This window comes from Lutjanus erythropterus, chromosome 17, assembly GCF_056507025.1.
Source record: "Lutjanus erythropterus isolate fLutEry1 chromosome 17, fLutEry1.hap2, whole genome shotgun sequence".
In the NCBI taxonomy this organism is placed as follows: Eukaryota; Metazoa; Chordata; class Actinopteri; order Lutjaniformes; family Lutjanidae; genus Lutjanus; species Lutjanus erythropterus.
The window spans coordinates 19,635,109-19,660,559 of NC_139333.1; the positions used below are offsets into that span (position 1 = coordinate 19,635,109).

The following is a 25,451-nucleotide window of genomic DNA, read 5'->3' on the forward strand; positions in this document are numbered from 1 at the left end:
CACAATGAGATTTCCAACAAATAATAATCCGTAAGGTGGGTTTAATAAATAAGTGGGTAAATGCAAACAACAGAGCAGGTGAACAGTGTGGTAAGTTAAAAACATTGCATCACTTTACTGTAATACAGCTTTTAAAACCAGGAAAATACATATGACATATCATGATATAACAATATCCAAAATGTAAGATGATATCTAGGCTCATATAATATCAATATGTTGCACAGCCCTATACCATTGGTGGATACAGTTTTACCTCTGTTGAACGACCATGCTGGGGAAACAGTTCCTTTACTTGCTTGCAACTTTTAAAAGAAGATAAATGTTGTTCGTGCTGCTGATGGAGGTATTAAGCTTTCACCATTAACAGCGTAAAGCCTATTAATTCACCTCTCTCTCTAAATTAATCTGCTTTATCTAAAATCGACTGATACAAGTGTGAAATATTTGTTTGCTCTGATAGTGATCAGCACAACAATAGACAAAAAAGCTGGTATGTGTTTTTTTTTATTTCAGAGGTACAGCATCTGACGATGGGGGAGTTTGTTTTATTTTCATCTCTTGCAACAAACTTGGAATCACGATGAAATATGTTGTTAAGATGCTGGAAACCATCCAATGAAATCAGTGTTGTTATGCAATGGCAAAAAAAAAAGAGTCTGACCCAGAAATGTGTTGAGTGCTGTTTGGCTTTATAATAATGCTGTGGTATGTAGATGCTTAACCCAGGGCCAACCTAGGACCTCATTCAAATCCCACGTCCAATTTCCACTTGAGTTTGTTTTATTTTCATCACATGCTCGCTACATGTCGGCACTCCTCCGGGGCCCCATAAAGTCAATCAACTGCTTCGCTCTGCGGTTGATAAATAAAGTTCAGAGCAAAATAAGGGGTGAATATTTCTTTTTCCATAAATCAGTAAGTCATTTAGTTTGGACATGTTGGTTATGAGATGTAATTAACAACGTGCCAAACAAACTGGGCGGCTCTCGATTGGTAAACATGGGGTCATTTAGACGCACAAAGCGCCCTCACATTTCTCCATGTGACATCTGAACTTGTTACTGAGAGGAAACATATGTTTTACAACATTTAAAGGCATGTGGGGTGACACTGTGTGTGACAGACTCATAAATTTAACTTGATATGTTATGGTGCAAGCTTAGAGAATAATTCATGCAACATCTGTGCATAATTTATCATTATCTTCATCATTTGTGCAATATTTTATTCTCTTCACCTAATAAAGGACCAGTGTGTAAGATTTACAGGGACTTGTTGGCTGAATTTTATTCATAAGTATGTTTTCATTAGTGTATAATAACCTAAAAATACAAGGATGCAATGTTATTTATGTATAATTCACAACAAGGTTGTATAATGACATTTCGATGTAGTTCCCTCTTTGATTGATTGATTGGAAAAAAGAATCATTGTGCTTTGAGCAGGTCTTATTCCATGGAGGCCGCCATGTTGCACTGCCATGTTTCTACAGTAGCCCAGAACGGACAAACAAAACACTGATTCTTGGAAGGGGAGAGCGAGGTAAACTGGTTGCAATCTGCAACCTCACCGCTAAACTGGTCCTTTTTTTATATACAACACAGCTCAGTTAATTTTAGACAATGTGTCTCACAGATTATATTGTATTAGCATCAACATTATTCATATTCTGCAGACTACCAAGACAATGAAATACGTGTCGGTCGAACAACTTACGTTCAAAATGTTTATCACAGCAGCAGAACATATAGTATAGAGTTTGGCGTCTAGGCTCTGACCTCATGTCTCCCTGCAGATTATGTTTACATTGAGATCTTGAGAAGTGATGAGCAAACATCCTAAACCCCCGGCTGGAGCTTGCAGACAGATGCTGGGGCGGTGGGGGGTGCAGAAAGAACAAGCAGCGATACTGATGCAACAGTGGCACTGACAGTCAGAGAGAGAGGTGGAAATTTTTTGCAGCTTAAATAGATCACCAAATTGGCAGGGTGTGTTCGGTACGTTATTATGGAGAGTGAGGCATGTTGCTGCTACCTAACTGGAGGCGATGCGAGTGCACAAGCTGATTGTTTTAGTTTTTCCAGATGAGGATGTCCTAACCTGCTCTGTGTGTCAGTGAACAGAAAAAAAAAAGTTCACCCTGGTTCTGCTTTGGCAAAGTTTTTGTGCATTTGCTTCACCTCCGGTCTATTTTATCTGGACAAGCAGCGCTGACATCCTTGAAATTTCTGTTGCTTCTCATCAAAGCACTCAGTAGGGAGGATGAGAGACTAATTAATGACTTTGAGAAGCAGCACCTTTTATATGATCCGCAGCAGGCTTTTTGTTTGGATACCATCAAAAAGGACAAGGTCTTGAAGGAAACCAGAGAGCTGTTGGGAGTTACAGTTGACTAAACTGTCCTGCAACTTTATAGAAATAATACCACCCTAAGAAAATTACATTAATTGACAATAAATAACTCAGACACTTAACTTACTCATCTGCAGAGGGGGAAATTACAAGCTGCACCGCCATGACATCGCTCGAATATATATCAATTTTTCACCCTCAATCAACACTAGTTGTTTGTTTCAAGCAATTGATTTGTGATTTGCACATCATTAGTTGCAACATTTGAAGCACGTCAGCGGCTTGGATCAGCATGACACTTCTTTAGTACAAACCATTAACATCTGTGTTAGAAAACAGTGTGTGTTTAGTGTTTAGAACATTTGATTTGAACAGAAAGTCACTGGTAAAAGCTTGTGTACTTAAAAATCTTTACTATGAGACTAAGGGAACATTTCACCAAAAAAATATTCAACTTAAAATGCTGTCATGTACTCTGCTAACACAGTCTGCAGTTATTTCACTTTTGGATTCTGGGTTTGAATTGTGAAATAACTCAGCAAGACTTTGTGTTGTGTTTCCCTAAGTGACTTACTCGACTTCAAGCTTAAAGTAAAAAAAACTTAAAGTAAACAAACAAAGTTTTCAGAGTTTCTGCAAATGAGCTTTCTGTTTGTGTTATTAATGAGTCTGTGTTTTGGTTTGGTCCATGACTGGTCTATATCCAGCCTCTGATTAAGAAACCAACACGTGATTTCCGCCCTATCTCAAAAAATCGTAATGCAGCAAAAAAAAAAATGCAGTTGCAAAGAAAAAAAAAACTGTTAGAAATAGTTGAAAGGAACAATAAGAGCTGAAGAGAAAACATATGAAAATGGATCTGCTCCAGAGTTAAAGCAAAAAAAGATGTTTGCTCTGTAGTAGCAATTCTTTTCAATACTATATTTTTTAATGTTTGCATTTTATGTGTATTTCTGAAATACTTTGTAACCATGGCTTAGATATTACAAGCTGCATATAGCTACAAAAAAAATAAAAAATTCAGTGCTTTGCAGCGGTGATGAAAAATGAAACTGACTGTGGTTTGGTTATTGTGACTTTTCTGTTGATCATCTCTCAGCCAGTCAATAACGTGCAGCTCTGATCCACCAAAGGTCATCAAATAATCGGTGTTGCTGGCAATCCCAAGAGCCCTGAGGTGAAGGCCAGTGTTTTCATTAATGCTACACCAGAGGCGCCGTACTCAACAGCTGTGATGGACAGAAATAATGTCTGTTCAAAAGCCTTAATCTCTCCAGCTGCTGACGACTGAAGCATATGCACAGAAATCCTACATATATTGCTTTGCAGACACCGATACAGCATATGAGCTCACATACACAACCATTCAGACGAAAGCTTGTTTTATTAGAGTTAAGAATTGGATCATCGCGGCTTAATGTACTGACGAATGACAAAAGCTTGTAGTAGACTACAGAGTGCCAAAAGAAAAACCCAAAATACTGAGAGCAAAACTGCACTGTTGTGGTTCATTCATGATCAAAGGTAAGTTAGGCTTTTGTGGACTGGAAAACAAATTAAAAATGGAAGGGTACTTTGAGAAAAAAATGGATACCATAGTATTTTCCCATCATACAACACAACATCAACTAAATGGAAGTTTTAATAATTTAATTGTTCTTCCATTGGGGTCTATGTCAAATACAAACTCTACTCAGTAGAGCGCAGATCACTGCCAAGAAACCCAAAATGAATATCCAAAAACCGAATGCCTCTGGTCATGGTTGTTGCATATAAAAGGCTTTTCAGTCATGCTGAATCACAGAGGTCCTTCAGCACAAAAAAAAAAAAAACATTAGGCTGATGGGTCCAGCGGTATGTGAGATTAGCTGTGACCAAGCTCCAGGTCCACTGATCACACACATACGCAAGTGATTGCATGATCTCCTCCAGGCTTACACATGGCAGACATAATACTACAAAATTTTAAACGGTGGTTTATCTGCACAAATAGCAGAAATAACCAGCCATCCATTTGGCGGAAATGATGTATAAACAAACAAATACACTAATAACTTGAAAGCACTCAGACATGTAGACCTCCCCAAGGCTGTTTTTATCGTCCACGCACATTTCTTTTTCTTTTCTCACTGACATCAAGGCTGCAATTAATGATTATTTTCATTATCAGTTAATCTGTAGATACTTTTCTTGATTAACCGATTAGTTGTTTGGTTCATTAAACATCAGAAAAATTAGAAAAATGTCAATTAATTGACAAATGGGTGCAACACTACTGACGTTTTATGAAATCTAAAGCATCCAGCATCTATTTTCAGTTTTAGGATATGTTTTTTCATATATGTGAACAGTGATGTCGTCCAATGCCAAAGCCAGATGCATCCCGTGTCCTCTTTCAGCATCTGCTTTTGTGCAGGCTCGTAAAAGACAGAAGGTTCAGATATGCAAACAAAATAAGAGAATGCTCCTCTTTGCTAAAACACTAACAAGCGTGTGTCACTCAGCTTTCTCTGGGTTAAAATTATGGCCGTACAGAACAAAAGCTCTGTCACTGAAGAAAGGCTGTGTTGGCTTCAGTCCAAATATGCTCTGGGACGCGGGGTTACACCCAAGGCATTTAAGCAAATATTCCATTCACAGAAGCCTATTCAGGTCAATAAATGCTGCAAAGAACACTCGAGTGACCCCAAGTTCTCCCAGATTTGTTACGAGCTCAAATTCCTAGACTGGTCTACTCTATACTGACCTATATACATGTGTTTATGTTGGAGCCGAAACAGAGGAGCTGCTGAAAAATGAGGACAGCATCAAAAAATAGCATCATAAAAGTTCCATGACGGCTTTTGTAAACACTGAAGTTGCATATTTTTCCTTGCGTCAAAACATTTTGAGGGATGAGCCAACCCCACGTATACTGTGGATGATTACAAAGCCAGGAGGAGGAGCTGGAGTTGGACTGAAAATGAGAGTAGCAGCTGTGGGCTCCAGCAGGCGCTAGGTGTCCCTGGCTTGTGTACAGCATCACATCGACGTGGACAAAACCTGGTCCGCGCTCAAACAACACAGCCATTGTGCGGCCGGCACCTCAGCAGTCACCTTGGCTTCGCGCAGACAGGATGTCCAGTAATCAATCCCTCGGGGAGAGTTTCTCCAGGTGGTACTACACATTCTGCAGCCACGGAGCAGGGATTCAGAGGGATTTGAGTGGGCAGAGCGCTTTCAGACACAGCAAGCCTATGGCTTACGGGTGGAACTAAAGACTTTAGACCCTCATTTGTTTAAACTGCGCCGTCCTTTCTGGAAGTTACACATTTCTCTTGTCAGGTTCTTGCAGCATATATGTGAATATATGAATATTAAGAAGAAATAAATGTGCTGAAGAACTGTAAACAACTTTCAGAGAACAAGCCAATCCACTTAAAAAAAAAAAAAAAAAAAAAGGAACAGGTCAAATCATGTAGAAAGCAAAAGTAAGTTATTATCCAGCAGTATCCACAAGTCAAGAGGAAATCAAGTCAACACAGCTTGGGAGGATGTTTTACACTCAGGAAACAGTTAGTGAGGACTAATGTTAAAAGTCTGAGTAAGTGAAAAGGCAAAATGAAAACGCGTTCAACATTAAATAAGTTTAAACAAATGTTTAACCACCTCGTCATCATTTGCCTCCATCAACCGACAAGTTCCAGTTTACATCTGTGTCTGTATAATATATGTAGTGAAGACTTTGAAGGAATTTAATAAAGGGTTTTAAATGTATTTTTTATCACTATAATTACATGGGATTCCAGTGAATAATTTCCACTGAGAAACATGCTGCCTTAACTTGGAGACTGTTTTTACAGAGTAGAGAGGACTAATATAGAGCTTCAAGTGTTTCTGCAGAACATAATGTGTCAGAGTGAAGTTGACCTTTGACCTTTTGGACATAAAATGTCATCACCTCATCATTTTATCCCATTAGACAGTTAACTGTGAAATCTTGTCATAAGTAGTGCATTAATTATTGAGGTTTGGCCAAAAAGTGAAGCCAAAGTCACCTTTAACCCCCAAAATCTAGTCAGTTAATCCTTGAGTCCAAGTGAACTTTTGGAATTTGAAGTACCAAATTTGAAGAAATTTCCTCAAGACATTCCTGAGATATCGCGTTCTTGAGAATGAACTCGACAGTGACAGTGACCTTAAACTTTGACCTTTGACCACCAGAAGCTAATCTGCTATTCCTTGAGTCCAAGTGGGCTTTTGTACCAAACTCTGGTTACAGACAACCCAAAAACATAAATCCTCTGGCCACAGCTGTTGCCTCTGTAGAGGCACAAAAAAAGGGAGTAAGTACTCTACTCTACTACTCCTGGACATGAATTATTTATATCTTCTGGATTTTACTTTTAAATTAATTTGTTACTCTTGTTTATGTTTGTTTTCTTACTTGCATTTTTCTGTTTTTGAATATACATGAAATAAAAATCTAATCTAAAATCTAGGCTACTTGATTTAACTTTACAGCTGAGTGAATTTCACCCAAAAGGACTTCCTCAAACTCACCTCTCCTGCCAGCGCTCTGAAATACTCGTAAATCAGAGCGCACTAGACACTGAGGACAGACAATTACACAGCACACTCTCACAGCCACTTCACAGTTTCATCGGCCAAGGTTATTAAAAAAATCAGACATGTCTCCCTGCCGAAGACATTTGGGACGGAATGTGAATATAATAACCTAATTAAATAAACACATCATTCCATGTAAGCACAGCTTGGCAGTGCAAGCGGACTTCTGGCGCTGGTTTCCTTGACCACCCCGTACGGCTCCCACTCAACTTTCTAATTGGTCTAGTGCGGCTAATCAGACCACCATGCAGGGTCCAAATGGTAACTGTTACAGAGTGAAACCAGCACCCTGTGAAAATCTGACTTGGGGGATTTGGGCTCAGTAAGTAGATTATGGTGGTAGGAGCTGGTGGAACCCGTAATGAATGAGCTGAGAGTTTCTTTTTTTTCCCCCCCTCCTCTTGTCGGTAATCCATAAACAGCTAGAGAAAGAGGGGGTCTGGGGAGGAGTGTGGCAAGGTCTGATATTAGAGAGGGCAAGGAGGAGAAAATAACTGCACAGGTAGATACAAGCCCCAAAAAGACTGTTTTGAAAACAGATTTATCGTTGGAGTAATGCCAGCAATTTACTAGTTCATGCCTCTCATTGTCATTTTTTGCTCGATCTGATTATCTTTGGATTGTTGGTCAGACAAACAAGCAATTTACAGGAACAGTATTATCTGCAGCAGATGGTGGACGACGCCCCCGGTTTAGAGAAGCAGAGAGGAGTACCAGGGTGGAAGCTAATCAGTTTACTGCTGTGGACAGGGATAGCAGCACAATGTATTTTAGCCACCTTAAAAAAAAAATCTACATCAGTATAATTGTGTATTATATTTAGAAAAATCACTGCTTTACTTTGCGGTAAATCATGACAGACTTTCCGGTGCCTTTTCCGTCATATAAGACAAATATTGCTCTCTACAAAGCAACCAGGCTCCTTAAGGAAAAGCAGTAATTTTACCTAATAGAACAAAAAAATTCTGGTCTACTGCTGCCTTGATGATTACTTTATTTATTACCGTGCGACTTTGGTGAATCCAAACTACAGCTTTAAAACACCAAAGTCACACAATAATATTCAAAACTAACTGATTGAGGCAGTGGTAGACCAGCAACTCCTGTGTTCTGTTAGGTAAAATTACTGTTTTTCCTTAAGGCGTCTGATTGTTTTGGAGAGAATGATATTTTGCTTATTTAATGGTGACAAAAAGCTGTCTGACACGGGGCAGGAATTTCATGGAGGCTATGAAGGCCACAAAGGCTTCGATATCCCGCCCACACTGCCTCAACTGATTCTGCTGTTTTCTCCGCTGCCTCTTTCTTGTTAATAAGGTTTTTAGACAACAGTTTCTTTTGTAGAGATTTTGACTTTTTATTGGGCAACGCTAAGTGAAACGCTACACGCATAACCAGTGGTGGGTTCCCAACTGTTTTTAGGGAACTGTAGTAAATTTTTAGATATTTTAGACACAATTGTATGACATTTTATTGACCAAACATTAATAAATAAACTGAAAAAGTAATCAGCACATTAATAAATAATGAAAATAATGGTTAGTTGCAGGTGGGAAGAATTAGCTGCACATTTCATTCAAAAAAACGGCTGAGACTTACTATGTTCATGAGCGTGAGAACATAATTCTGCACGTGCTCCTTGCCATGAAAGCGCACCACTGAGTCATCAACAGCCAGCAGCACCTCGATGTTGTAGTCGTCTTTCTTGGCGTGCCTCCTCTTGCGCTCTGACTCAGACAGTTTATGTTCGACGAGATCCAGAGCCGTGGGGAGGTTCGCGATCCCGAAGTCTGCCACTGCAAAATATGACCAGCACATAAACAAGTCAATGAATGGACTGTGGGAATCTTGCTGCGTGTCTGCTTTTTTTCCCCCCTTCTCTTATTTCAGCTTCTGTGAAGTGATATACTGGATGTCTTTGTCAAAGGAGGCATAAAAATATCTCAGGATGCTCAGGAGGAATCCTGTGGGATTATTGACAGGCCTGTGGACTCTTTATTTTCTAAACCTCTTGATCTCAAGTCAAGATACTCCTCTTAGACTCATAAATCTGTGGCCTGCAGAGTCAGAAGTGTATTTCCTCTCTGCCCCACATTCCACCTAACTATAATATATGCATTCAGAGCATGAATCCCAGCTGAGTCAAACAACACAATAAAGCACTTAAGCTGTTTTTTGAATGTGTGATATTCTCGTATAATGCTGTCTGCTGCGCTTGAAGCCAGTCACTGAAAGACATTTGAATTTGCATTTTACACAGACACGTGTGGTGAAACAGCAGGTCTCTCAACACACAATGTAACGTCAGGTGCACAAAAAGTCCACACGTTCAGAATATACACTTCACAGTCAAGAAAGCACAACAGAAAATTATTTTGTTTGTTTTTGTAGTCATTTTTAATCTGCTTCTTATCGGCATGAAAACACACGAGTAACAGATCATTATTAGATTCATGCACTGCTTCCTTTTAGCCGCAAAATAGCATCTTTTCCCTAAATTTCATGAGAAATCGATTACGAGGCCTTGATGTACCGCTATGTAAACAAGTAAACAAATAATACACTGATACATGATCCGCTTGATGGAGGTAATGACACACTAAAATGTAATTGCAGAGTGTGTTGACACAGACAACACGCCTGGCAGAAATTGCCTCGCTCAAACATTCATGGCATGTTTTCTTCCTTGAAGCTATGAATTATTGCAATCGTCTCTAAAAGGCGGTAGTGATTCAAGCCTGCCAGATATAAATGGAGACATGACACATTATCCTATGCATACCAGAAAATCCATTGGTCGAGGTATTTTCAGAACAACAATGCAGGCAAATGGAAATGACGGATAAATGCGGTGTTCTGCAAAAAACATTTAAACAACCGGTTCCAGGCAAATTTCCTGAAACACAAATTATTCTATATATAGATATATATATATATAAAACCACAGATAAACAGATAAATGCATAACAGATGAGAACTTATTGATGCCAGTTCCAGTAAATTAAGACAAATGTGACAAAAGTGTTCAACAACTGCAAAAACTGAGCTATTTCTTAATGAGCGGTAAACAAAATCACTGTTTGCAAAGCCGTAATTTAACTGTAATTAATACCACATATGCTTACGTAACTGAGATAGAGACATTAATTGAGAGCGACAGTTTAAAATGTCATTTCAGTTTAACTAAAACATTGAGCAGAAAGATTATTCAAGGGTCAGTTTGCTGTTGTGGAAAAGAGAGTTGGCATATGTAAGAATAGGCCACCTATTGAATTGAATTATTGCCTCTTAAGCAAAGAAAGTAGCATTAGCTGGTTAGCATGCTAACCTCAGTAGATATATCTGCAATACAATATGATAGAAATGTCTTTGACACAAAAAAACAGAACTGTGAAAAGCTTTCACAGCAGTTAAGTGTAAGACTAGACTTAACAAGGTCACATATACAGGACACTAACGCTTTTCTCTGTTATACACATCTCGCTAGAGAGAGTTTATGACTGAAGGTAATATGTGAAGGTACAGAAACAGGAATGGAAAAGTGCCAGTAAAAATGGCAGCGCTCATGAGCAAAATGTATTTCACAGGGCTGGTAAAAAAAAAAAGAAAAAAGGTTTGCAAATGAGAATGAGCAACTTGATTGAAATTGTTCCTGAGGGTGTTTGAGCTAGAAGGCTGTGGAATAAAATGAAATGAGACACACATCAGTTTAAGACGCTGGGAAATGGAGTGAATTAGTGAGTATAGTGAGTCTTCCACCAGATGCTCAAGCTATTGTTGTCGCAAGGAAGGAGGAATAGAAAAGGAATTCATGATGGAGTTGAGTCGTTCGACTGCGAAGAAAAGGTCACCCTCTTCCTCTTCCCCTGCTCGCCGCCTCCTCCACCCTCCCCGGTCCCCAGTGCTACCACTGGAGCCCAGCATTCCTCACTTTACCACCTGGTTTAAGGAGCACTGCCTCTGCTGTTAAGCCTAATAAATACAGAGTAGTGATAAGAATTTAACAGCTGCGGTGTTCATGTACCAAAAGAGCAAAACAATTCCCTATTTACAAAACTAATAAACCTTAAGCAACATTAATATAAATTTTGGACTCCCCCTGATGAATGTATGTTCAATGTTCTTCTTTTAGCTCTGTTTTTGGTCTCCACCAACTCCTGAGAAAACTACCTGGTTCTTCAGATGCTACATACTCCACACACCCCTTTTCCATACACATGTGCTAGCTTAGCTTTACTCAGTCTGACTATGTACAAAAAAACACTACATTTTCTATAAATTCTTCACGCTAAAAGTCAGAACATGAAACGGCAAAATAAAGCAGAAACCTGTAAGTACCAACAGCGACGCAGAGAGAAACTAAACATCAAACCACAGAGATCCAGTTAGAAGCTACAAAAGTACCGAGAGCTGGGGAGACACGGTGGATGTCAAGGGTTGGCCACACTTGGCGAGATGTCACCGCATCCCGCTTAGAGATAGATCAGAGTCACTTTGGCCCCACCCCACCAGAGATGGCCTATCTCAGGTGCTACTGGGCGCAGCTCGATGAGTTGGAAATGCAAATCAGCGCAGCATGGTTTGACTTGGTGCTGCAAAAAGTGCAAACGGACCCCCATATGTCTATGTACCGTATCACTGGTGCTAGACTAGTAGTGTACAGTGGGTTTATTACAGACATACAAGGTACATCTGGTTCTTTAAATGCAGATGACACACTGCACTGTATTTATATTCAATGATTTATTTTGGACATCGACACTGTATTCCTCCCTCTGATGTGCTGTCATACTGTCCTTGCCGTCATGACCCTCCAGAGCAGTTACACGCATGCGCTCACTCACATGTGCACACCCACGTACTCACACACAGCCAAAAAACACACAAACAGACGCACACACAGTGCTTTATGTTTCCACTGACATCACGCTGCTTCCCCTCGCCTACCTTCATTGTGGAGGTCCTCCCTCCGCTGGCCCGTCTCCCGTTTGATGGCTGACCTGCGGTAGACCACGTGGACACGCCCCTTCACTTCCACGTCCTGTTGGCCCTTCTCGAGGGGCTCGATGAAAAACTCCCCATTATCAGTCCGGATCAGACCTGCCTGGAAAAAGAGGGCTTCAAATTAGTGCGCCCCTCCTCCTTCAAAGCACAGTAATTTTACTGGAGCCAGTAATTATAGTGTGCCTGATCAATTGGAAGATTTAGAGAGGGGCTGGATGTGGGGAATGACGCAGGTAGACAGAATTTGGGGCCCTTAAAGGCCAAGATTTATAGAGTGCCACCATGATTTCACAGTGAACAAGATGATGCGCAGAAATGTCTCAATTCGGCCATATGTTTCCATCAGCTTTATGTCTTTTAATTAATTCTAAGAAAACCCCTCACATAAAGAATTCACAGAATTCAAAGCCTGCATTGAAGTTTTGCAATATGCTTTTTAAAGTTTTCACATTCTCTTAACCTGTCTGGTGTGTTTCATATCAATTAGCAATTTTCTTCTGATTTTCCCAGAAGCCCTTTAAACGACCCACAGAGAGCACCTGCAATCTTAAAGCTTTCATTCCAGTACGTCCAGAGGGATATTATTAGGTGCACTTACGAATGTCAGTCAAAAATGGCCCCTGTGAAAAGGAGATTTGCCCTTGTATTTTCATTTTTCATTTTCATTTTTATAGGGAAAGCAATCATTAGTTAGCCTTTTCTGCAGCTTTGGTGCAGCTTTATTTTTTAAATGAAATTTTTGCAGAAAAACAGAAAAAGCAATTTGGGTTTTGGTCTCAGTATTAAAGGAAAAATATGAAAAATGAATTACGGGTTAGGAACGATTGTCATGCCTGCCTCTTCTGAGGTGGATCCTTGAATGGTTGTTGAATGTCAGTGATAAATGGCCCTCATGAAAAGAAGACATTTCCTTGTTATGTCATAAGCTGACATTTACTGTTGATTTGCATAAGTGCAATAACAAAATAATAATCCGCCAGAGCTGCACTGGGAATATTGTGAAATTGTGTTTCACCCTCAGCACGAAAAACACCACAATCCACTGACATATTTGCAAGACACCCTACAACAATCCATCACAATGGCATAATAACATGGGGTTTGACACTTTAAATTGCACATGACATAGGTTACGCTTTTGCTGTAGCCTCTAGGTCGACAACAAAGACATGTTGCTGTACTGCATTCTCCTTTTTAGCGTCTGTGCTGCAGCATCTTGATTGGCGTCGACACAACACATAAGAGAAGGCAAACATTTGCACACACCATAAAGTAAACATCCTCTGTTTCAGGCCTCTTTGTTGTATACTTAAATAAATATTTAGATGGACTGCACAGGAAAGCCAACGTCCAGCTCTGATTCACCCTCACACTGCAACACACATGATATAAGCATGTGAAAATGTTATCGTTTACCCTAAGACGTTGCATTTAAGTTATATTCGGTCCCTGGTCTCTATTTAGTCTAAGCGTTATCATTAAAACTACTTTTCACTTTTATCAGACAACGTCAATCTGCACTGATTCAGTGCAGATATAAGCAACGTTATGTCCTTCTTTGGCCCTGTTGATGCCATTATTATACAAGTAATTAGGTCATTATTGTAAGTGGGGTTTCTCTGAGTGCTGGACAAATATAATTACCCTTAAATTATCTCTTTAACATTTTTGTCATTTATTTATTCACTACCATATCTGTCTGCATATCTACAAACACATTAGCTGATTATGTGTTACTATGTGTGACCTTCATTTTGGTCGATTACCTCAACACAACATTGAGCAGAATGCTAATAAACCTACTGAGTGATGTTGCACTATGAATCAACAGTATTGGTCTGGGGGTGGCTGTAGGTCAGTCTGTAGTGACTTGGCTGGAGTGTGGCTTGCTGAAGTCCAGCACAGACCACAATACAGGGTGTGGACTGGTAGCTGGAGAGGTGCCAGTTCTCCTCCCGGCGCTGCCGAGGTTCCCATGAGCACGACACAGAGCCCCTAACTGTCCCAGAGTAAGTGTATGGAAGCCCCCAGTGACAGAAAAAAATATCCCCTTGGTAAGTCATAATTACCAGATTAAATTGAAATTATGAATTATTACTGAAATAATAAGATGAAAATCAGAATTATGATATAAAAGTCAAAATTATGAGATATGAATTTGAAATCTAGCGATACAAAGTCAGAATTATGAGATAAAATGTGACTTCATCTCATAATTTTGACTTTTTATCTTACTTTAATTATGACTTCCATGGGGATATTTTTTTCTTTCACTGGCAGAAATGGGCCTCAATACATGTATATATTTGTGTGCATAAAAATAATAATGGAATGAAAAACTTAAATCTCCCAAGGGGTTAATAAAATTCTTCTTCTGAACTCTGCAGCTCCCCTGCAGCTTTACAGAGCTTTTCACTGAGTTTCAGCTCACTATTTAGCTGTTTGGCCACATTTTTAATGTTTTGGTAAACTCTCACAGCTCTCATAGTTTTGTTTTCAGTCACAGCGGGCAGCTTTTTTCAGCAGTGGAGCATTTAGCCGCTAAAGGGGCAGATATTTCCCTCAGGAGTTGTTGGAGACCAAAAACAGAGCTAAAAGAGAGTGAATATTGGTCTCATATTCATCAGGGGGCACAACTCCAGTGGATATACTGCTCTGTAACTACTGGATCTGTAAATAAGTGTTTGCTGAGATCACAATATCATCTTAAAGGTCCAGTGTTCTCATTCATGTGACATTATCACATAAAATTATATTATTATAAAAATAAATAATTGTACATATATAGCATGTGTTTATTTGTGTGTGTGTGTGTGTGCTATCTAATTCATGGCAATATATGAGTATGTGCATAATATTCATGGATGTGTGTGTCCATGTATGCCACTGTATACCATCAAACGTAAACAAAGTGGTGTTCCTCTTTAATATCCGTCACTGTTGCAGCCTGTATGTGTAATCAATATCAGCATTTGCCCAAAGTTTTCACTTCCATATCACCATTTATCCTTTGTTGGGTCATGCAAGGACAGACAATATTTCCGGTCCCACTGGGCGAGAGATGGGGCCACCAGACTATGACGGGGCTGACACTTCGACAGACATTTCTCATTCACGGCTATGAGCAATTTAAAGTCACCACTCAGTATAAAGGGAGACCTACGCAAAACAAACTGACCCCATCCACTGCAGGTCACTACCCAGCTTCCTCTCTGCTTCTACATTCCCCATTTCAAATAATGTGAACTATCCCTTTAACATGTTTCCCCTGTTTAGGATATTTTTTGTCAAAACGGGGCCGTATTGGTGGACAAGTGGTGTGACACTGCAACACAATTTATTCAAATCCGTTCAAGGAACATTGTTCCCTTATGTTTCCTGTCACACTCCATGAGCTGTCTCTAATAAAGGCAACTGAAACAAAACAAAATATAAAACAAATAAAAACACACATTTCCAGTCACCAATGGTGGATCCAGGTGTGATAACTGATTAGCTTGTAAGTAACAACTTGTAGTTGTTAATTAAAGAAGAACACGTCACCCAGTGTGACGTAAATGAAGCAGCAGCAAAACATCCTCTACTAATGAAATAAAGTAGTCGGAAGTTGACACATTTCTAATTTTAGTTGACATCTTGTTTCTATTAAGCTTAATAAACACAAACTGTGCTTTGTGAACACTTTGCACTGTGCAAGTGACATTTCTCATATTCCTCCTCCTCACGAAGAAAAAAGTCCATCCAGCCTATCATTATACTCATGAAGAAGGCACACCAACAAGATTTTGGCAAGAATGTGTGTATTTACAGCTGCAAAAAGAAGTCTAAATACAGTGCAGCAAAGAGAACGCCGTGCCTAAAAAAAAAAAAAAAAAAAAAACCTCAGGACTACCAACACAAACGCTGTGAACTGAAGAGTGAAGATGTGACAGTGAGTGCAAAGAGGAGTGAAAGAATCTGTCCAGCCCCTGACCAGGAAATGCCAAGTAAGACATGCTCGAATACTTCCTCTGTGGTCTCTTCTTTCAGCAGTGGGTGGAAAGTGAAGCCGGGTCTGTGAGGGGAGAGAGCAGCAGCATCTGGAAGGGCCTACAGAGGAACCCAATGTAAACATACATGTACACTGCATGGTACAGTCTCCGCTAGGCAAGGGTCTCCTGTCACAGGTGAGGAGGGGACACGAAGTTATTGGATTTTCCAAATTTATGCATCAGAAATTGGCTTCTTCATCTGACTGAAATTTACATTTAGATTAAATAATAAAAGCCTGACAATGATGATATATTAGCATCTGTGACCTTAAACCTCAGCAGCACTGCTTCATTTAGAGCAAAAACATAATCAATTACCAAGAAGTAAATTTGTAATTTATCTAGGGAAATCTTAAAATATTTTTTGGATCCAGCTTCTTGGGGGTTTTAGGCTGACAAAATAATCATTTTGACAACAAAATCATTTTGATAACATCAACTACAATACCATGAGCTATTTTCTGACATTTTATAGGCTAGGCTGGATTAACCCATTAATCATTATATTGGATCAAAGCACATATTATTGAAAGGAAAGTTTTGAATCCAATAATATCAAGCATTTCATATAATTCCTTGCAGCCATTTTTGTATCATTATATATTTAGTCATTAGTCATGTGGGGCTACTCATTTGTGGAAATACAGATTCCTGTAACCACATGTATGCACATAATGACCAGATAGAAGCATTTATCATAAAAAATATTTTCCGATGCACTTAGGGAGAAATGATGAGTAATGTAGTTCAATGACTATTAGTTTCCATGCATTTCTATACCAATAAACCCCAGCTGTATTCTGATGAATTAAAAACAGTATTTTTCTAGGAGAATATTACTGTATAATTACGCATTGTTACCTGTCTTTGCACTGTGGTTATTGTCAGCCCAGAGCTGTGTCTGCAGAGCTTCCTGTCGCGGTGCAATCAGCCTCAACATGCTCCACCAATCAAATAATGATGACAGCAAGCTACAGCAGGTATTGTTTTTAAGTGTTGGCATGCTAACATTTGCTAATTGGCCTAGAATTAAACACACAGCTGAGTTTGATGAGAATGGCAAAACATATGGTCATGTGTATCACCTTAAATTGCTTATAGTAAGTTCTGATGCCCTGAGATTTGCCTCACCTGCTACAAACATCAAATATTTTTTAACTTGTTTATGTGCTTTACATTTTAGTGTGGTCACTGTGAGCTAGTGTTGCACAGCCAGACCTCCAGATCTCCACACTTCATTTTAGTTCTGTGCCAGCTCCGGAGAAAGTGAGCGACTGTGAGCATGTTAGCGTGCCGGTGTGAACGTTTAGCTCAAAGCCCTTCACAGAGCCGCCAGCGTGGCTGTGAACTCACGTTAGTAACTGAGAGCTTCCCTCATTTGTCTCGTGACAGCTGGTCAGTAGGAGGGCTCAGTTTGGAAATATTTTAGCAGGTCACTTAAACAATAACTGATTTTGAGAGGAGGCATTTTTGAGAGGAGTTACATCGTCTCCAGAGGAAATTACACCCTTGAGGCTTGAATCTCCTCTCACAGAGTCATGAAAATAACAAAGGTCAAAGCCAAAATCTCATTTTTGTTTTGGGACCTTCGTGTCACTCTTAACTGAGTGTATCCTTCATCATTTCTGAGAAAAAAGCAAATGCATTTGCAAAGGCCACACTTATTGTTTTTCAGATTTCACACTGTGATACTGAAAAACAGAGAGATTAGCTGTTCTGGGTCAGTTTAAGTGATGTGGCAGTTATCAGGTTCCATATGATTGAGTGTGAACTCAAAGACCTGGGATCATTATGAGATCTGCAGTGCTCAGTGGAGGTACAATTTGTGTCAGAGTGAGATTCAGACAGCTTCTCCTGCCTCTACAGTTAAAAAAAAAAAAAACGCCCTGGAGTCGAGAAGGCGGTGAGGCATCCAGCGGTGTCACTGACACCTTAAAAAAAAAGGCAAATATAGCTACACCTTAAGCTCACCAGTGCACTAAATTCCACACATCAGTAAGAGCAACTTTGAAGGTGGATATTTACTATATGTAATTTCAAAGAGACTTCTTTCTGCTATCCAAACTAGCAGCTGGAGTCTGTCACTACCTGCTCAGTGCAGCAAACACCCTAATGGAAGAAACAAACGGAGAGGGAGCTGGTGAAAACAGTTTACTGCTGCAGTTCTGTCTATTTTAAAGAAATATGTTAGGCGTGAATGTGAATATGCTTACAGACAAGCTGTGGAGGCTACAATGAAGTAAAAACAAACAAAAAAAATGAACTGCAACTGCAAATGAACCACAGCTTTACCTGCGTGCATGTGCAACCGTGTGATAGCAGCCTGCTTTGGCTCCAGAAGAGAGGATGACAAAGGCAAATGCAGCACAGACGGCAAATTAAGCTAGACTTCATAAAAGACTGAAAATGCTAAATGCCGAGAAGTAGAGCTGCAATAAGCTTTGCAAACCTACTTTTAGTTGCTTTACTGTCTTATTTTCCACTCAGATTCAGTTCTGCTGTTGTTTTAAGACAATATAACTGTAAATTATGATGCACCTGAAACCAGAAACAATTAAAAAAATAATAATAATAATAATAAATCAACAAAGTCTAAAACTAAAAACCCAACACTGACTTTTGGTGTCACAAAGAACATAAGCCTAAGACTGGGCTGGGCAATATGGCTTATGAATTTTAACTTTTATTCTTTTTAGACTATGCCATATACATCTTGATATACAAATTATGTCTAAAATAACACCGTAAAATTCTCTAATAGGACATATAACATGATAATCGTATAGAATATGATGTATTGCTGCAGATTAAACTACCCAACAGTATATTAAGTAGGTTTCTATATAGGTAGGTTTAGCTGGCTGTTATGGACAAAATCAAATATCACAATATTTTTGACCCAACACCTGGATATTGCAACAATATTGTAGAGATGACTATTGATGCTTTCACAAGATATTAATGCAACAGTCTGTTATGTTCAGAAAATGACATCACTTTACTGTAATGCAGCCTTTAAAACCAGGAAAAGACTAAACTTATGCTATATCTCAATATAATATGAAGCCTAACCTGAGAGGCAAGGCTCAGGGCACAAGACTACCAAGCACTCACCACACCACTGGCTGTTAAGTGATAAAGTTCTTGCTTTGTGCACAAGCCAACAATTAACTGCGTCTCAGATGAGTGAGTCAACATTGTTATCAGCTCAGATCTTCTCTGCGGTGGCTGGACAGTCAGAACGATGTTCAGTAAATCAATCCCTCAATCCATCCCCAGCGGAAATTACACCCTTGCCTAAAGAGATCACAGCCAAGTTCTTTTTCTTGAATGAAAAGAGACATGTAAGTGGCAGACAGACAATGTCACAGCACACTTCTGGTATTCAACTGTTGTGACAGGCATCAAATAGGGTGGTCCTTTTATTGTCTACTGAGGTAAATAGAGACATCCCTTCAGGCTCATGAATGACAGACACAATCTTAATATGGAACAACGCCACAGGCCACGGATGTTTGAGCTGCAACGTGCAAGAAAATCAAAATCCAGCTGTCATTCCAGGGGATTAACCTGTAATTTGTGGCAGATTGATTAGAAACATGTAATTTCAGGTTTAGGGTCTCGTTTGTTGATCCACAAACAAAGGAGGAAGAAGGAGAGGGTGAAAAGGTAATCTGCTAAACACTGACATCAAGGTATGCACTCCTTTCCACGAGGTCGCTCAGTTTGCGATGAATTTTAGTCCGTGACAAATCTGAAAAGAAAGGACACTTGACATAATATTCATGAGGCACTGACAGCAGCGTACGTGTTGGTGATGCTGGATGAAAGCCTCTGTGGCCGTGAGATCAATAAGCCGGGGAGTAAATCATGGCTGAGTGGTGCTGGACTGCAGAGCAGCAGAGTTGCGGGTTTGAAATAATCGTATGAGACAGCTTGTGGGAGCAGGGGATTACTACCTGATTCCTTTTTATCAGCTTTCACGTCTCACTGTGCAGGGCCACAAAGGGCAAGCATAGCTGGTGATCAAGACGAGGATTATCAAGAGAAAATTGGTCTGATAATCACGGACACTCATCTGCATAGGACTAACATCAAAGAGGAGGAAAAATTACATGAATTTAGACATTAAATGAAGCACTTCATCAAAGTGGATGATTATCAGGCTGCTATTAGTGGCTAATTGGTTTTTGTACAAAAGCTAAAGGTACCAGCAGTCTGATTATAGAAGAAATGGAGAAATAGCAACGGACATATCAGTGGTGGCAATATTAGTAATAGAAGTAGTATTAGTAGTAGTAATAGTAACTTAGCTGTAAAACAAGATGTGGTTGTAGTACTGGTACTACTGAGGACAGTAGTAGTCATAGTAGTGGAAGAAGAAGTGGAGTAGTTGCAGAAGAAGAAGACAAAGAAGAAGAAAAAGTAATGGAGCTGCAGTGGTTGCAAAGGAAGAAGAAGATGATGATGATTAAGAAGAAGAAGAGAAGAAGAAGAAGAACAACAACAACAACAACAACAACAAGTGGAGTAGCAGTAGTTGCAGATGAAGAAGATGAAGAAGAAGAAGAAGTGAAGTGGAAGAAGTTACAGAAGTAAAGGAGGAAAAGGAGAAGAAAAGGAAGAAGAAGAAGTGGAGTAGCAGTAGTTACAGAAGAAGAAGAAGAAGATGTAGTAGGAGTACCCAAGGTATAAAAGTAGGAGAGTTGTTGTAATAGTGGTACTTCTTTAGCGGTGCTAAATAAGACGTAATAGTAGTAGTAGAAGATACAAGCAATAAAAGTAGGTGTTATAAGCAGTACTAGTAGTAATATATAATATATAGGGAAAAGGCTCAACTGTTCAAAGCCTGTTTTGTAATATGCAATAATAAACAATTAATGATTAAAAAAATCATAGTTTTCTATGTCTCTATCTGGTGCTGTCAGTTATTTTATATCATATTATTCTTCCATATATAAAACTGAAGTGGTGTGTGTGCAGTCATTTCAAAACAGCTAATTAATTTGTTTTGTATTGACGTGATTCATCCACTGGTGTGTGTGTGTGTGTGTGTGTGTGTGTGTGTGTGTGTGTGTGTGTGTGTGTGTGTGTGTGTGCTTGTAGATATGCGTGTCGTGTCTCACAGTGTGTGTGTTTGAACAAGCGCTGCTACGACGCTGTAGCTGCTGCAAATTAGCCAAAGATTAGCCTGAGAGGGAATAAATCACATTATTGGCTGAGACGTCGGGCTTCCACTGATGGAGCTCTTAATTTAGTGACTTCACCTCGGTGCCAGCAGAGTACTGGAACACCAGAGGATACTGGAATACTGGACTGGGACCAACCCTGTACAGAATTCCTGCAAACATTCATGAATAGAACAATTTATGCAAGCATTTTCCATCTCCAATGGATGGAAAACTGCGCCCCCCCCCGCACACACACACCCTCCACCCCCCACCCCCAAAAAAGCAGACTGGCTGCTGACTGTTGCTAGGTGGCTCTCTCTCTTTTTAACTGATGGACACAGAAATAGCGCTCTTCCGACTGCGGTTATCCGGCACTCGTGCTGTAATTCAATCAGCCCGTCATCTGTGCTAATTCCCAACACATGAGCAGCGCCGGTATAATCATAGCCATCACTCATCGCTCCACAACAATAGTTCATGCTCGTCTGGAGCGCACAGCTGTTGCCATCGAGCAGGAGTTACAGCCAGAGAGGGAGATATCGCACACGCTGACATGTTGGTCAATCACTCTATAAATTATATTAAAGTGAAACTGAAAGTCTCTTTTACACGCTTAGAAATGAAGATGATAACAAGAACCATAAGGGGTTCTTGAGATTGTCCTCATAGAATTTGGTTCCTCTTAGAACCTTTCATAAAAGTTCCAATTGGAACCCTTTCAGAGAGTTCTACCCAGAATTTTCAACATAAAGGATTATACTTAAAACCATCTGTGAAAGTGTAAGAGGTTCTACAGAGAAGCCTTCTATGGTGTAATGGTTCCACCCAGAACCCACTCTGGCAGAACCTTTACACCGTCTAAGGGTGCCAACAAGATCCCACCCAGATTCCACCAAGAACCTTTTAATATTCCATAAGTTTTATCAAGGACATATTCAAGGGGTTCTACAGAAAGCTTTCTATATTCTAAGGGTTTTATCTATAACTCACCAAGAAGTTCTACTGAGAACCTTTATATATCCCCATGATTTTATCTTGAAACCACCAAGGGGGTTTTACAGAGAATCTTTATCTTTATCTAGAACACACGCAGGGGGTTCAACCAAGAACCTTTTTATATTCCAACAGTTTTCTCTAGTCAGGCGGTTCTACGGAAAACCTTTTTTATATTTCCAGAGTTTTATCTAGAACAAACTCGGGGGTTCTACCGAGAACCCTTCTTTATTATGGTACAAAAAAAAAACTTTCATGAACCCTTGATGAAAGAGTTCTTCAAGGATTTCAACAATCTTTGAAAAACTATTTCTTTCAAAACAGGCTCTTTGAAGGAGAAGGGTTCTTAATGCAACCCTTAGTCTTACAAAGAACCTTTGAAACTTTTTTCTTTAAAAAAGCGTTCTTCAGAAGCAAATAGTTTTGGGTAGAACCTCAGCCCTTTAGGAAGAACCGTTCTGGAACCTGTTTTTCTAAGAGTATAGAGCACCAAGTCAGTCACCGTTTTTGCAGCCTCAGCTGACAGTTTGGTCGTGCTACGAGGCCAAATATATCCGAAAGATATCAAATTAATTTGCAGCTTCACTGTATGCATCTTATCTGTCATGAGCTTGGAATGCCATTAATCATTCGCCTGCGGGCACCTGGCAGGAGACCAGGTGACATAATCTCTAACTGGTGATGTCATGCCTCGCTATTAGGGAGTCATCCCTGTAGGAGCAGAGGACACACTGATAGCAGCGCTTATCATGGAAATCCAGTCATACTGAAGCAGTTAGGGGTTGTGATGACTGCTGGTGCGTTCCTTAAGTCTGAGCACTTTATTTCCAGGAATTCTATAGGACTTAAAACACAAAATATAGGCCTATCTCTGCAGCTGTGATATACATCTGCTCTGATACAGCATGTGTGTGTTCTCCATAAGGGAACCCATCAAACACGCTCTTGAAGATGGATTGCTGGTGGTATGTAAGGACACACAGTGCAGTGCATTTCAGAGATATGGCCCACATGCGGTGACCTCAGCGCGTGACTCGCGTTCTTATTCCTTTCAGAGTGGTTCCTTTCATCAGACATCATCTCCTCTGCGTCCTTCCACATCAAGCAGACACTTTAGACTAAATAATTTGCCTGTGAGCTGTCTACACACCTTGAAATGCTCCCCGAACACCCCTGCATGCACGGACAGGTCTATGTTTATGTTGGCTTTGATGCAATGAAACGCATGGACAATATTCCTCAGAGTGTGACAGGTCCCTTGTAAGGGTCACAAAAAAGCTTGCATTAAGTTGTATCTAATCATTTAAATACTTGTCTGGCACATCTGCAGCCACCACAGTTCAATAGAGGTAAATGCAATTTTTATTTATTTTGATCTTTAAAGTTTTGAAGTTTGACATTTGAAAAAGTCAACAGCAAGATGTCTTTCCAGACACAATGTCCCAGAAACAGTAAATAATATGCAGACCCCACTGTCAACAATTTTACTTGGAAATAATTTCCTACTAAAGGTTAAAAAATAATGAAAACTGTGCACAAAAACAATATCCTTCCTGTGATTTGGCTGAACCAAACTTTTTTTTTTTTTTTTTTTAACATAAAAGACACCAAAATGAGCACCATAGAAGAAGCAAATCCCCAGAAATGTCAGACTGCATGTTTCAGAGAGAAAGCATATCAAAGTCTCATCCACAATCATCCACTGAAAAGGTTCTCAGTCTTTGGTCGTATTCACAGTACGTAATTACTGCGATCTTTATCTATATCATGATGCGTTTGCCACATTTGTTCAAGACCTCCGATAAACCAAATTTACAGTGATGGACAAGGCTTTGATTTTCACTGATTTATTCTAAAAGCAGATGCTTGACAAAATTAATTTGTTGCCTGCTTTCAGATGTTGTGACTAATCATTGATCTCATTTCATCAAAATCTTTCACTACAAATGTTGGCCACTGAACAAACCCAGCATGAAGGGGAACAGAGGAGAACATGGTCAAATAGTGATGGATTTCTTTTAAAACAAAAGTTTGTGAAGTTGCAAAGGGGGCTCGGTGGCAGGTTCCAGAGGTGTTTTACACTAAATTGTAAACTATATATAATATGTTTCTGTCCATCCTCTTTCCTTATTTCATCATTTCAAAAGAAAATCAGAATTTCCGGGTTGTAATTACTACTTGGATGTTGACATGAACGCTATTTGCAGGTCGGAAACTGGTAATTAGGGGTTAGTGTTAGGTAACTCTGACACGACATGGCCGTGCCCTTAACCTCAACAGTGATGTCAAAGCCTCGTGGGAGCTGTTGTTGTTGAATTCTAACAAAATAATACATTTTTTTTTACATTTGTTACAATGACAAGGTGCTGAAATTGTACTTTCCGGTCTGAAGCTCCAGAGATCTTTTCCTAAACCTTACCAAGCATTTTTGTGCCTAACCCTAACCAAGGGGTTTTGGTGTCTAAACCTAACCAGAAACATACCAACATGCAGGCTCAGTACTGTGAACTCTGCTCGACTTCTGTTCTCTGTAAGTTTTTGAGAATAACTTCTTGGCTTCCCTTCTCTGGAAGCTCATCTAAACCACTGTGATAAAGGCTGCCATCTTTGTTTTTTAACATTTGTAACAAACAACACCTTTCATATCATATTTGTGCGTGAAAACAGCATTGTGCTGCATTGTGCCACTGTGTCACTTTCAGCCTTGAGTCACTGAAGGACACACACAGTGGCCTTTCAGGGAATGACTTTGTGATTAGAGAACACAGCATGGCATTGTGCGCACACCACTCACTGTTTACATTATATTAAAAACAAATAACTCTGAAAAAAACATCTTGTTTACGGCGTTAATACAGAAATACTACGAGAAAGAGATGCAGTGATGATGACTAACAATGTGTTGAAAGGTCCATTGTTTCTTCTGAGCTGTGTGGGTGTGTGATAATTTATAAAAGGCCTCATAACAGAGTGTGTGTTTCTGTTTCATTTGGAGGGTTAAAGCTCTGGGGTCAGAAGGTTATCTCCGCTCCCATTCCACATGTTATTTCTTTGAGAACAATTCACAGGGTGGACTCAGAAGAGCTGAGGTGTAGTCTCTCTCTGGTCAACCTGCCAATTCAAATGTCACATGCACTTTTGAAAATTCACTCTAATTTGCTCGACTGCAAACATCCATTAGTGTCTCAGCTCACCTCCCATTGCTGCACTCTGTCACAGTGTGACCTTTTGGCCATGATGATCTCTGAGCAGAATGATATATATTGGTGGTAATGGAGGAGTCACACAA

At 39.7% G+C, this 25,451-nt stretch overlaps 1 protein-coding gene across 1 annotated transcript in view; it reads right to left on the reverse strand.

Moving 5' to 3' along the window:
• The window catches only part of adamts14 (ADAM metallopeptidase with thrombospondin type 1 motif, 14), a 63,736-nt gene that overhangs the window by 34,832 nt on the left and 3,453 nt on the right, over nucleotides 1-25,451 (reverse strand). The window contains exons 3-4 of the mRNA XM_084740508.1: nucleotides 11,911-12,067; nucleotides 8,563-8,759 (exon numbers count right to left, since the gene is read on the reverse strand). Coding sequence (XP_084596634.1) covers nucleotides 8,563-8,759; nucleotides 11,911-12,067 — 354 coding nt within the window. The remainder of the gene's footprint in view (nucleotides 1-8,562; nucleotides 8,760-11,910; nucleotides 12,068-25,451) is intronic.